Source organism: Galleria mellonella, unplaced genomic scaffold, assembly GCF_026898425.1.
Source record: "Galleria mellonella isolate WM207_F2 unplaced genomic scaffold, CSIRO_AGI_GalMel_v1 utg54, whole genome shotgun sequence".
Lineage (NCBI taxonomy): Eukaryota > Metazoa > Arthropoda > Insecta > Lepidoptera > Pyralidae > Galleria > Galleria mellonella.
The window spans coordinates 748396-762737 of NW_026442114.1; the positions used below are offsets into that span (position 1 = coordinate 748396).

The window sequence follows — 14342 nt, forward strand, 5'->3', positions numbered from 1 at the left end:
TTTTGTTATATCTAGCAACTAACTACAATACTAATAAACTACAATAATTTAAAAAATGTAAATACAGTAGCCTACATGTTAAATTAAAAAAAAAAAAAAATAAACAACAAAAAAAGTGTGTGTGCGTAAATGTGTGTGTGTGTGTGTTAATGCACTTACCATAATAATACGTAACACATGAGAGCGTAATAACCTTTACTTGTTTACATGAGTATCTATTAAATTATCATGTCGAGATTTTATCGGATTCGAAACAATATATATCTTTAGATAGCAAGAATTTGACAGTTAATCAATTCAAATCAATCTGAGGCTTCTTTATCGGAATTTATATTTCCTACTTGTTTGACTTTAATCTTTTCCTCACTGGTGTATGTCCTGGAAAAAATTCCTTTCGGGATTGGTATTAGATTGTAAACTTAAGTCATATTTTAATTCTCATAATAACATTTCTTGATAATTCCTTTTATTAGAGTATATTTATCTAGAACTAACCCATTCAATAATCTAATCGATGTATTTATTATTTACATTTGTAATATTTGTACATGTTCCTTTGTTATGGGTAGTTAAATAATACTACATCAATTATTGAAACTAATAGACTTTGTGATACTCGTAGTGTCTTTTTCATCTCTTATATTGGAAAGTCATGGAAATCCCGATTGAATATATATAACGTTTTAAGATCTTTATGCAAGATAGATAATTTAATTTTTAATTTAACAAAAATAAAATCATTTAGATTAAAAAAAAAGTAATATCAAAATTTATTCAGAATTAGCAAAAACATCGCATGACATCACTTTTAAATGTCCACATTTAAAACAGTCAGGGTTTTTATGACATTTTCACATCCAAAACCCTGACTGTTAAATTCCATATATAATTTCATTATTCAATTATCTGTTTTCCTTTTTTTTTTTTAATTATGTCCAATATATTTATTTTAGACTAATAGTACTAATGTACAATATATTATAATGTATCAAGAATTTTTTTACACCACCCTGTTTCTAACATCTGGATATACAAGATTGTTTCATAAAAAAATTACTTTAATTGTGGCAAAATCAGATATTTTGATTTAGAAACTAAACTATTTGAACCAAATTTGATAAAATTTCTATGACAATCAGTAAGTATACCTTCGCGATAAAAAAGAATTTTCTAAAACGGTTTATAACTGGTGGAGTTATGAGGTAACAAATTTAAAAAAATTTAACGGAATTGAAAGCCTCCTGTTTTTTGAAGTTTGAAACGTCATGTCATTATTTCTTCACAGCCTCGACTTAATGATGTCGAGCCTATTCTGACGCCGAAGTTGCTCACGTGATACTACAATGTGTAGCTGTGGCCTCTCAGCGTTCAGAAATCCTTGGAACAGTGACATCGCTCCGTGAGGCTTGTGAAGATCCCGGAAAGTTTCTGTGACTCTGGACGTAGCTTGGCTAGCTGTACTAGCCACGTCTTATATGGCCCAAATGAGAGACTTAGTGCGGAAAAAGAGCTCAATTTATATTACATTTCTTTAGGTAATAATAGTAACAGATACATGCATTCATCATTACCATCATCATATGAGCCTTTAACTGTCCAACTGCGGGTTGGCAACCGCAGTCAGGCTTTAGAGATGTTTTAAGAGGGACGCTACTGCCCATTCCTCGCCCTCCTTAGCCGGCTTGTACGACACCCACGGGAATAAAAGGGGTGGTTTATTCTAAGCCGGGACTACACGGCCAGCACATGCATTTAATACATTCATTTATTTATTCCATACGTAAGGTAAATATTGACGTATTTATTATAAGTACGTATATTATCGCGAGAACTACTCGAGATGTCTAAACGATTATACGCTTCAGATTTTCACATTATAAATCCACAAACGCATACGCGAGGTTGTTGTGTACAGTATGGTGTCTGGTAATATCAAAATCGATGATCCGTCACCTAATGAGGATCGAAATGAAGGTGTCGATCTAGATCAGATATTGACTGACGAAATTGGTCAGTTTGGCCGCTATCAAGTGCTCACACTGTTACTAATGGTTGCACCTGTAGTATTTACGGCCTTTTCTAGCGGCGAATACATTTTCACGACAGCGAGGATTCCTACAAGGTATTGGTATTTTTTTCAATTATTTATGTATGTAATTATGTGTCTTTACGAACAATCTAGGAAATTAGACTAGCAGTTCGTTATTAGTAATAATGGAAGAGGCTTAAAATGTAGATATAAAAAGTAAGCAAAACATTGTAGGATAGTTTGCGCATATATTAAATGGAAAAAGAACAAAAATGGAAGAAGCTCATGAAACAGAATTTATAAAAATTAAGCAAAAGAATCTTAATAATAGAATATAGAATAATCCAATTTTATATGCCCCAGGTGTCGAATTCCTCAATGCGATGGCGAGGTCCCAAATCCTGAATTCCGTCCTGAATGGGTATTGAATGCTATTCCTGGCAGCAGTAAGAGTTCCTTCGAAGGTTGTTCGAGATATGAAGACAGCAATAATCTCGCACCCTCTAATGAGACTTGCCCTCCATGGTGGTTCAACACCACCACAGTGGATTGTGATGAATATGTATATGAAAATTCTCTCACCATTGTTTACGATGTACGTAATTTACAGTAATTATATAAACATATAATAATAACTCTAAACTCAGATTCACGCATAGAGGTCAATGAAATATTTTTTTTATTTTTAAATGGAATAAATTCGATGTTTTCGGAATCGGATGTAAACAAAATAACTAAATGAAATTATTTTTAACGTATACTTGAATAACCATTTCTTTTTATCACTTCATACATACGACTGTTTTAGAAATGATATTTTGCTACTTGTTGCCAATTACGAAATATCATAAACTTTCGCTGTACTTGAATTTATAGTTTCTTTTTTTTGTTTTTTATTTATTTTACTTAAAGCTAATTATTATATTGCGAGAAAAGTATACAAGTATAAACAAAATTGCTATAAAAAGGAAATACTACTATATGTTAAATATAAAAATTATATTCTAATAATTATTGAGTGATTGAAAATTTCAAATATCTTATTTTTAGAATACTAGGCTAATAAAAGGTTCTTGTCAATAAATTAATAAAGAGCTAATATCTACGCAAAAGGTATTGTACTTAAATATGTAATTACAATCCATTTTTGAAATATTCCACCATACCTAAAAAATAACAAACAAAAGTCGGATACTTAAATAATAAAATAATAATTATTATTCTAATATTTTTTATATTATTATTATCCATTTAAATTTCATCATAGCTTTTAAAGAAATTTAAATACCTATTTGTACATATTTATATTCAATTTATACTCAACTATAAATAATATCTGATTTATTCAAAAATTATTACAGTGAAAAGTTAGCTTTATTTATTTATTTAATACTTTATTGCATCAATATTATATAAATTGTTAAAGGATTTTCAATAAGCATTAGTATAGTACAAGAATGAGTCTTATTGTTAAGCAATCTCATCGAGAGAACCTTTGGGTAGAAAGAATTACAGATTGAAAGAGCGTTAAAAAAATAAATGCAAAAATGGTTAATCTTTTACTTCCATACTTACTAACATACTTCTATGTTAAAATTGCTATCTCTATCTCTCTTCAGTCATACATTCTGGATAGAGTGGTCGTGATTTTAATGACTATAGTGGATCGTCCATGAGGTCCTTTTTCGCAATTGATGTCTCTCTATTCTCTCTTTCTATATATCTCTAAGAACCTACAATAAATTTGTTATAATTCTTCCAAATTTTTTCAGTTTGACTTGGGATGCAACGAATGGCGTCGCTCGCTGGTTGGATCCATCAGTTCATTCGGCAAACTAATCGGAATACCTCTTGCTGGATTTATCTCTGACGGATGGGGTCGACGCATGTCACTAGTTATTAGTATCATTAATATCGCGTGGATTGGTGTCTCGCGCTCATTTGTCAATAAATATGAGTGGTTTGTTGCTTTAGAAGTATTGGAAGCTGCTACTGGCGCCGGCGCATATTCAGCATGCTATATTTTAGGTACTGAGATTTTAACTTAAAATACAGTGTTGTGCAACATGTACATGTATGTATGTGGTTGCATTATTTGTATTGAAATATTCAGAAATTAATAATTAATTTATTTTACCTAAAGGATGGAGAAAGTCAGCTAGGGATAGGGGAAAGTGGAAACAGTTGGGGGAGGCCTATGACGACAGACAACCTGACCAACATAATGGTTGCTAGAAAGCTAGCTTAGTAATAAGTAGTATGTAAGTTAAAGTAAAAATGTGGTCAGAAAATAAAGGCTTTATTATATTATTATTATATAATTAAATTAAATTATAAATTAATAATATAATCGAATTAAATAATAATATTAGCTTTGTTATTTTGTAATAACTAACTTCAAAATGAAGTAGATTCTCAATTCGGTCGTATTTTTTTTTATATTAGTTAGCTTATAACTCCGTTAGTTGTAAACTGATTCGGAAATATCTTTTTTTTTCTGTCTGAAAGGGTATACTTACAGATTGATTATATAGAAATTTTATCAAAATCGGTTTTGTATTTTAGTTTTTAGATCAAAATAATTGAAGTCAGTGTTTTTATGGATGTTTAATTATTTATATAACTAGTCAACGGTGATTTACTATACTTTTTTTTTACTATATTTGTCATTTTTGTAAGTTATTTTGACGTAATGTGTAAGTTCTAATAATTAAAATATACATAATTGGTTAAAAAATTAACATAAGTTATTTATATAATATTTTTGTAATAATCTTATTGTTTTTATATTACACTTGTTCAGTGATAACAACATTTTTCTTTATTTGCAGTAATGGAATTAGTTGGACCTAAATACAGAGTAGTAACCGGTGCTACGATGTCGTCACTGTTTGCCTTAGGACAAGTGACTTTAGGTTTGACAGCGTGGGCTGTACAACAATGGCGATCCCTATTATTAGTACTATATCTACCCCAGTTCCTAATAATAAGTTACTATTGGATACTGCCAGAATCTATTCGATGGTTGATAAACAAGGGCCGTCACGATGAAGCTGAAATAATTCTTGAAAAGGCATCCACAATAAATAAGAGACAATTATCAGAAAAGTCTATAAAAATATTACGAGCAACTGCAGGAACACAAAATGATAAATACGAAACAAAAGAGCCTTGGCTACCGATTCTGGTTATAAGATCTCGCGCAATACTATTGCGTTGTATTGTGTTGCCGATATTGTGGATCATAATGACATTGATATACTACGGTCTATCTATTAATTCCTTAAACCTGACGGGCAACCAGTACTTGAACTATGTGTTTGTGACGGCAATAGAAATACCAGGGTATTGGACAGCCATCTTGCTGTTGGATCGTATAGGAAGAAAATCAATGTTGATCTGTGGTTATTGGTTATGCTCTGCATGCCAATTCGCTGTTGTATTCATGCCTGATGGTAAATAAAATTTTAATCTTAAATTATTTTATAAATATTTTAATTATAAGAAAGTTAGTTACTTTGTATGCACAAAGGGCGCTGTTGCACAATAACAAATAATAACAAAGCAATAATAAATTGTTGAAATTTGTACAAATTTATCACTATGATGCTCTATTTTTACTTTAAATTCAATTTAAAGTAAATAACATTACGTAATTTAAAATAATCTTATTTATTATTAGTTTTTAAACTTGTGCCATTTATAGAAACAGTACATTTAAATGAGAAATCGTACAAAAGGCAGCTTCATTGTTAGGCAATATCGTCCAGACAATGGGTAGTCTTATTTTTTGGAATATCTAGACAGCGGTCAATTCATTCGATATTTATTTCAATCTGTTACAAAATAAATGAAATTTATTCCAATTATGGCCTTCTTACGTTCATATATTCACATTAAAAAGTTTTTTAATACTTAAGACTTTATACATAGCATAATATTAGTGCTAAATTTCTTATCGCTGTTGAACGATAACAGTCTTGCAGTTTATCACCAAGATTGACAGCCCGGAGATAAAACCTATGCAAATTAATAATACCACATGCTGGAGCTTAGTACAAAATCATATTATAACTTCATTGATATCAATAAAATTAATTAATATTGGGCCAAAAGTTTTTTGGTTTACGTTCGTTTTACATCGTGATAAAAGCACTGTTTTGTCATATAAAAAAAATAGTCACTCGTTAATTGTGAGTATAATGATCATGTATCAACCATAAATTGTCCACTGCCGAACATTCCGATTGAACAGACGACCCTCTTTTAGATGGAGTAACGAGACGACATTGCAAGGAATCGGTGGATGCAGGTGGCTCAGGACCATTCTTTATGGCGGTCTATGAGGGAGGCTTATGCCTACCAGTGAATGAATAATGGCTGAAATGATGATGATGCTGAATATAGCCTCCTTTATAAGGGACAGCTTGGTAGTAGTTGCCACGCTTGGCATGCACAGTTAGGCTTTTGTTGATGCTTTAATAACGATGCTGCTGTCAAACCCTCGACCATTAAGTTTCTCTACCCCATTTCTATTCTATGCCAGGACTACAATTATACTAATATTAATGACTAAAAATAATAGTTATAATGTTAAAAATCTTTAACCATTATATTATTTTGTAGATTGTATGTATTATCATTATATTTTCGCTATTCAATAAATCACTACCATTGAAATTGATTTAATCAAAATATATACATTTTCTAGGTATGGAAAATCTCTCATTGGTTGTTTACCTAATTGGAAAGTACAGCATTGCAATAGTGATGAGTTCAATTTATGTGTACACCGCAGAATTGTTTCCCACAAAGTACAGACATAGATTGTTTGCCTTCCCAGCTACCGTTGGAAGATTGGGTACTATAATTGCACCCCTTACGCCCTCTCTTGTAAGTAATTTTTTTCCTCTCTAATAATTATTATTTATTTTGTTACATGAGCATTATTTCAGCCGTTTAATTGTAACAATTTAACTGTCCACTGCTGGACATAAGCCTTCCCCATCAGGGGCGTTTTGCCAATAGTTGCAACGCTTGGCATGCGGGTTGGCAACCGCAGTTAGGCTTATTTTAGATAATATTTTATATATATATATATATATATATATATATATATATATATATATATATATATATATATATATATATATATATATATATATATATATATATATATATATATATATATATATATAGACATTCATAAAAAATTACGATTTAAAAGTGCTTGTAAACTAGTACATGTATGTATGAATGAGGTGATTAGAATTTGAAATTTAATGATTTAAAAACAATACAATGTTATTACAGTTTTTCTGATATAATTTAAAAAAATGTGTTTAATAACTACATCTAATATGAGTATGCACATAAATTATGTACAATACAGATTTTACAATACAATAGAATACAATACAATACAATGAGTACCGTTATAATTATTACGTGGAAAGTCATAAGTCCTATTAATTTAATGCACAAACACAATAATTGATGTTTAGAACATCAAAACTTATATCTAAAGCATGTATTACTACTTTTCCATACGTTGTAAATTTTCTATCATGCTTATTTATGTCATTACTTATTATAAATGTGAAAGTGAGCTTGTTTGCTTTATAACGCCTTAGCGGCTTTACCAATCACTATGAGATTTGGTATGCACGTACTTTATGGGTCGAGGAAGGATATGGACTACTTTTTATCCCGGTCACCCGATTGAAGTCGCGGGTAAAAGCTAGTAATTATTAATAAAACTATTGCGTTATGTTATTGTCACGTTTTTTTATGATAAACAAAGTGCTTTATTTTTTTTTTTGTTACTTTTTTCCCAGGCTTCGGAAATATGGGAATCGTTGCCGTCTGTGATGTTTGGAAGCTTTGCTTTATTGGCGGGTATCCTAGTATTTACTACACCAGAGACGCTGGGCACTAAACTACCTGATACTATGGAAGAAGCAGAACAAATCGAATCCAGGAAAATACAAGCCTGATTTTAAAATTATTTCCTTTCTAGATAGGATACTGTGATATACAATTTCTTTTTTATATTGTATGTTTACTTACTGATTTTTTTGTCAACGTCAGAGACGCTTAAATTACTAGTAATTTAAACATACTTAGAATGTATTTTTTAATATTGTTAATTATGTGAGATGGAAAAATAAAAGAACCCAAGAATAATGTACTTTTCAATAGTTGTGTCAATGGTTATTTTTATATGACTGAATAAAATATTTTTTAAAAATATGTCATAAGCATTTACTTTTTTACAATTGTAGACTACTTAAAGACCTTGTTTAATCTGTACTAATATTACAAAAAGGAAAGATTGTTTGTCTTTTTTTTTATATTACTTTAGTAAAACAAGTATACGACCCATCTGATGGTAAACGGAGTAACCATAACCTATGGACGCCTGTAACACCAAGGATGTCACGCGCGTGTTGATTGCCCTTAAGAAACTATAATATGTCCTTTTTGAAGATCCCACGCTGTAGTCTCTAGGGAAAGTCTTGGCAGGAAGATCATTCCACAACCTGAGTGTTTACGGGAAGAAGTTTCTCTAAAACCGCACTGTGTGTGACCATTCTGATTTTAGGATATGAGGATGTATTCCCTGGCAATGGCGAGCGAAATCATGACGAACGAAAAGTGGCTGTAGGCTTATAATTAATAAATTAAAATATTGCTCAACAGATTTTAAAAATCTTTTACCTATAGAAAGTTACATTATCAGCGAGTAAAATAGATTATATATTACTTTGGACATTCTATCCAGTTGTGCGAAACCGGACCTATTTACTAATTAATATTATAAATGTGTACGTATAATACCCAAGATAACTGAAAGCAGGAGTAGTATTTTTTTTAAGTCTTTTGATATAGTATAAGATATACATATAGTAGCAGAGATTGAAACAAAAAGTTATAGTGCTAAAAATAATCACTAATATTAACAACGTATATTAAGAATAGCAAGGGACCTATTATTGAGCCCTGCGGAACACCAAATGTCAGTAAATAGCTACTCTAATCTAAACTGCTTACAGACATTTTTTGTATTTTGTTATGAATATAAGATACGATTTATTATTTATATATCTATTTATATATGTAATTCAAATAAGTTTATGACAATATTCAAAGATACACCTTATTTAAAGCTTTACAAGGGTCGGTATGTACTGAAAATGTTTTATTGTATGCAATTATTTATATTTTGAAGTAGAATGTTGATGTAATTCAATAAGTTACTTACAGAATTATATTATATTATCAATATTCAATATTCTTTTAGAATTTTGACATACACCTTTGTTTGCATTACTAAATGTCAAATCGTCATGTCGAGATTTTATTCTCATAGATATGACTAGACAGTTTTTCTCTAGATAAATACTCAGAAAAGATAAATTGCCGGTCAATTTTTAAAATCAATGCAATAGTAAATTTTCTATAGAAATTTTGACACTATTTTCATTCAAAATCTAATTTATAATTGATATTATATTCAAGCACTTTCCTGTTAGGTGTGGTGGGATATATTTTTTTAGAAATTAGGCGACTTATTTCTCTGGTAGAGTAATTTTATAGTATAATGTTAGATGAATAAAGTACAATGCGTCTATCTTGGATTTTATAAGAATGTCTGCTTCAGAACTTAGTAAGCGTGACCATATACACGGAATATTTGCCCTAGCATGCAACAAATGAACTGAATTTTGAAATAATCTCAAATTATTCAATAGTATATATACAGCCCCAAAAAGTGATTATTTTTAATTCACATAAGTATTTTTTGAAAAAAGATAGCAAATAAAAAAGTCCAATTTAAATAAGCCGTTGAAACGCAACTTTGGGTAATATGGCATCAATGCCGTCGCATGAAAGTAAACAATTATTGAGTGTTATATTCAAGTTTGATCAGTATTAATTTTTGTTAATTTTTCCTGTTTCCCAAGAAACAAAAATTAATTATTAGTGTGTCGAAAAATAAACACCGTAACATGCAGAAATCTTAATGCTGTATAGTGAACGATTCAATTGTTTTCTTTTGTGAAAATCATTTTGATATTAGTACATTTATTTAAACATCATTACTTACGTATACATAGTTTTAAAATTATATTTTAAGTTAACATTTCGATTATATAATCTTAATTACCAATCTGACGTTAGAATACGTTTCCAAGTTTTCGGTTATTTAACAGTCGAGTAATAATATTAGTAATTACGTATTAATTATTCAAATAAGGAAATTGCGCGAATTCAAATAATTCGTACACCGCTACCAAAAAAGCAATGAAACATTAATGACATACATGTTGTTTACTTTCATGTTACATCATCACATGTTCCAGATCGTTTTCGATCACGTGGTGCCAGATAAAAATATGATAAGTATTTTTGGGGGTTTTATGCATTATTAATAATATTTCTTTTTGTTAGATTAATGCACACCGCTTTTAAAATTCCTAGTCTGTGGCATTAAATGTTCAATATAAATTCAGAAATGTTTATATTATATAATGTATATATATTATATAATATAATAGATATATATCATGATATCAACTATCTATAAAACTGTATTGAAAATTACTTTTTTTTAAAAAAAAAAAAAAGAAATACTCTCTAGCAGAAAGAAGATCATCCCGTTCTCGTAATTCCAAAAAAAAAAAATTTCATTTGCCATATTGCAGAATGTTTTTAGTATTTTAATAACACTAAGTAATGTCGGTACACGAAAGACAAAAAAAGGAGAAGAGGAAGACCACATAGAAGATGGGTAGATGACATTAGGGCTGAAGCAGGGGGTATTTGGACAAGAATTGCTAGCAATACTCGTAGAGACCATTGGAGACAGTTGGAGGAGGCCTTTGCTAATAAGCAAACAGACAACAGCAATTAAATAAATAATAAGTTGTTTTAAAAAAAAATGTCTGAATAAAGGCTTATATTATTATTATTATTATAAGTAATGTATATATAATATACGTAACTTTCAAGTGATCACATTAGTATTATTGGTAATTCATAGATTTGTTAGATTATTAGATTTTGTATCTGTATTTGTATCATATAAAATTAGGTTTATTTGTTTGGGGTATTATGTTTTAGGTTATTTTTAAAATATAAGTTTATTTCAATTGTTTTCTTTTATTGAGTAATAATTGAATGGTAACCTCGCTTTAAGTGAGGGATGATGGTCCTCACCTATCATATTTACATACCATACCCCTCATCCTTATGAGGAGTTAGGTCGGTTAGCCCATCGTGATGAATTCATACGGAATTTAGTACAGTGGTTACCAGAGGGAGACCGCGAGGAAGTTGACCTGACAGAGAATATTGCTAGCAATAGGGCTACTAATTCTCGTTACTAACAATTTCTTCCCCCTATTCTGGCATAATGTTAGCGGTAATAATCTTCTTATATTTTCATATATTTAGGTTAATATATTAATTAAGTAATTTTTTTTTTTTTTTTTTTTACAACACAGGGGGCAAACGAGCATGCGGCTCACCTGATGGTAAGTGACTACCGCCGCCCATGATCACCCACAACACCAGCGGCATTGCAGGTGTGCTGCCGGCCTTTTAAAAAGGAATATACTCTTTTCTTGAAGGTTATGTTGTCGTATCGGTTCGGAAATACTGCTGCTGGAAGTTGATTCCAAAGAATGGTTGTGCGTGGAAGAAAGTGCCTTGAAAAACGCACGGTGGAAGACCGCCACTCGTCCAGATGATTGGGATGAAACTTTAGTTTGTGGCGGGTTGTACGGTGGTGAAAATCAGCAGCAGGTATCAATCCGAACAATTCCTCAGAACACTCCCCATGATAAATTCGGTAGAAGATGCACAGAGACGCAACATCTCTGCGCAGTTTCAATGGGTCAAGTCGGACAGTAAGGCGTTGACTATCGATAATTCGAGCCGCCCGACTTTGAATGCGGTCTAACGGAAGGAGTTGGTACTGTGGCGCTCCTGCCCACAGGTGAGAACAGTATTCCATATGCGGCCTGACTTGGGCTTTATATAATTTCAGGCGGTGTTCTGGCATGAAATATCGTCTCACCCTATTGAGCACTCCTAACTTTTTGGAAGCTATCTTAGCCTTCTCCTCCAGATGACCGCAAAACTGGACGTCGCAAGATATATCAACGCCCAGAATTCCTAGACTTGACTTTTTATCAAGGGAAGTGCCCTGAAAGTGAGGAGATACGACAAACGGCGTCTTTTTTGCGGTAAACGCGCAGACTTGTGTCTTTTTGGGGTTAAATTGGACAAGATTTTGTTCACCCCAGATCGAAACTTGATGGAGTGAAGTTTCGATTTCAGACACAAGTCTATTCCGGCACTCATCGGTATGTGCCCGCGAGATCTTTGCATGACCGGTATATAATGTATCTCCTGTACTGTCGTCCGCATAGCAATGAATATTACTTATCTGTAACATATCATTGATATGCAGAAGAAACAGAGTCGGAGATAGTACACAGCCTTGCGGGACACCAGCATTCAAAGGTTTTAAATCAGAGCATGCACCGTCGACTACGACCTTAATGCTACGTTCCTTGAGAAAACTGGCGACCCAAATGCACAGTCTCGCAGGCAACCCAAATGAAGGTAGCTTTGAAAGCAGCGCTCTATGCCACACCCGATCAAAGGCCTTCGCAATATCCAGACTAACTGCTAAGGCCTCTCCCTTACTCTCGATTGCCACTGCCCATCGGTGTGTTAAGTAAGCTAAAAGATCACCGGCCGAACGTCCCTGTCGAAAGCCATACTGGCGATCACAGATCAGCCGGTGCTCTTCTAGGTACCGGAGCAGTTGACGGTTAATGATGGATTCCATAACCTTCGAGAATAAGGAAGTGATAGCTATGGGCCTATAGTTAGCTGGATCTGAGCGATCTCCCTTTTTAGGGATCGGATGCACCAGAGCAGTCTTCCAAAACTTTGGGACTATGCCCGATGAGTAGCTAAGCCGAAAAAGACGCGTAAGAACCGGAGCCAACTCTGGTGCGCACGTCCTAAGCACAATTGGAGGAATACCATCAGGCCCACTCGACTTATGGATTTCGAGAGAGAAAAGTGCTCTACGCACTGAGCTATGCGTGAATTTAATGTCAGGCATAGAGCTCCTACAACACGTGATGGTCGGTGGTGGTTTCTCCCCGTCATCCAATGTCGAGTTTGACGCAAAGATGGATCCAAGAAGATCGGCCTTTTCTTTAGCGTTCTGGGCCAACGAGTCATCCTCCCTGCGCAAAGGTGGAAAAGATGACTTACAGAAATTCCCTTGTGCAGCTTTGGCAAGAGACCAGAAAGCTCGAGTCCCAGAGGGCAAACTAGCCAGTCTCTTGCCAATTCTACTAATATGCTCTGACTTCGCTGTGGCTATAACTCTTTTGAAAGACCTAGAGGCAGAGTTATACTTCTTTTTAAGAGCACTGGTGTTAGGATCTCGCGACGCCACACCTTTAGCCCAAGTTAGGAAGCACTCCTGTTTCAGACGAGATGCTGTTCTACAGGAGGCTCCATACCAGGGCTGGGATTTCCCGCCGACGGGCACCACAGAGTTAGGAATAAATAATTCCATTCCCTGAAGCACCACATCAGCAATGGAATCGGCAATGGCGTCGGGATCATCCAGTGTGAAGCAAACCTGCCTCCATGGGTAAGATGCGAAAAAAATCCGCATCTCATCCCAATCTGCCGACCTGTAGTGCCAAATGCGACGTCTACCCGTAGAACGAGGTGGAGTCGGACTCGTAAGAGGCACTTCGCTCCGCACCAAACAGTGATCCGACGATCCAAGCGGGGCTTCGACGGAGATCACATAGTTGTCTGGGTGGGTGGTCAGCAGAAGGTCCAGCAGTGAAGGTGAATGGTCCAACACATCAGGGATTCGCGTAGGCGAGGAAACAAGCTGTGTCAGACCATAAGCCAAAGCAAAGTCATGAACAGATCTTCCCGCATAGTCGGTTGTACGCGAACCAAGCCATTCGGCATGGTGGGCATTAAAGTCGCCAACAATCACGACTTCAGCGGAAGGAATCTGCCCAAGCAGGGAATCTGTAGCCATTTGGACGTGTTCAATTAGTTGGTCGGTTTCAGTGTTACCGCTGTGGGACCTGTATAGGCACGCATAGATGCGGGGATGGTCATTGCAATCTACGCGCAGCCATAGAATGGACAGGTCCGTACCTTCAAGAGTCCCAAGGCGTCGACAGCAGATATCCTCTCTGACATACGCACATACACCGGCACGCGAAACAAAACAATGTTCAAGCTTATACCC

General features: G+C 33.7%; 1 protein-coding gene across 1 annotated transcript; it reads left to right on the plus strand.

Annotated features, from left to right (window-relative positions):
• Positions 1-1872: 1872 nt before the first annotated feature.
• Positions 1873-8263, plus strand: LOC113513146 (organic cation transporter protein-like). The gene is made up of 6 exons (XM_026897129.3): positions 1873-2122; positions 2393-2624; positions 3802-4057; positions 4861-5484; positions 6741-6922; positions 7867-8263. Exons 1-6 carry the CDS (start codon positions 1917-1919, stop codon positions 8023-8025), a joined length of 1659 nt encoding a protein of 552 aa, XP_026752930.2. The 5' UTR covers positions 1873-1916; the 3' UTR covers positions 8026-8263.
• The last annotated feature ends 6079 nt before the right edge of the window (positions 8264-14342 follow it).

What these genes read in the sequence shown, in the direction of transcription:
- LOC113513146 (XM_026897129.3), top strand. Translation starts at nt 1,917, where the DNA reads ATGGTGTCTGGTAATATCAAAATCGATGATCCGTCACCTAATGAGGAT. An exon ending in CTCTCACCATTGTTTACGAT is followed by an intron (nt 2,625 to 3,801) that starts GTACGTAATTTA and finishes AAATTTTTTCAG; the next exon opens with TTTGACTTGGGATGCAACGA. An exon ending in TTCAGCATGCTATATTTTAG is followed by an intron (nt 4,058 to 4,860) that starts GTACTGAGATTT and finishes CTTTATTTGCAG; the next exon opens with TAATGGAATTAGTTGGACCT.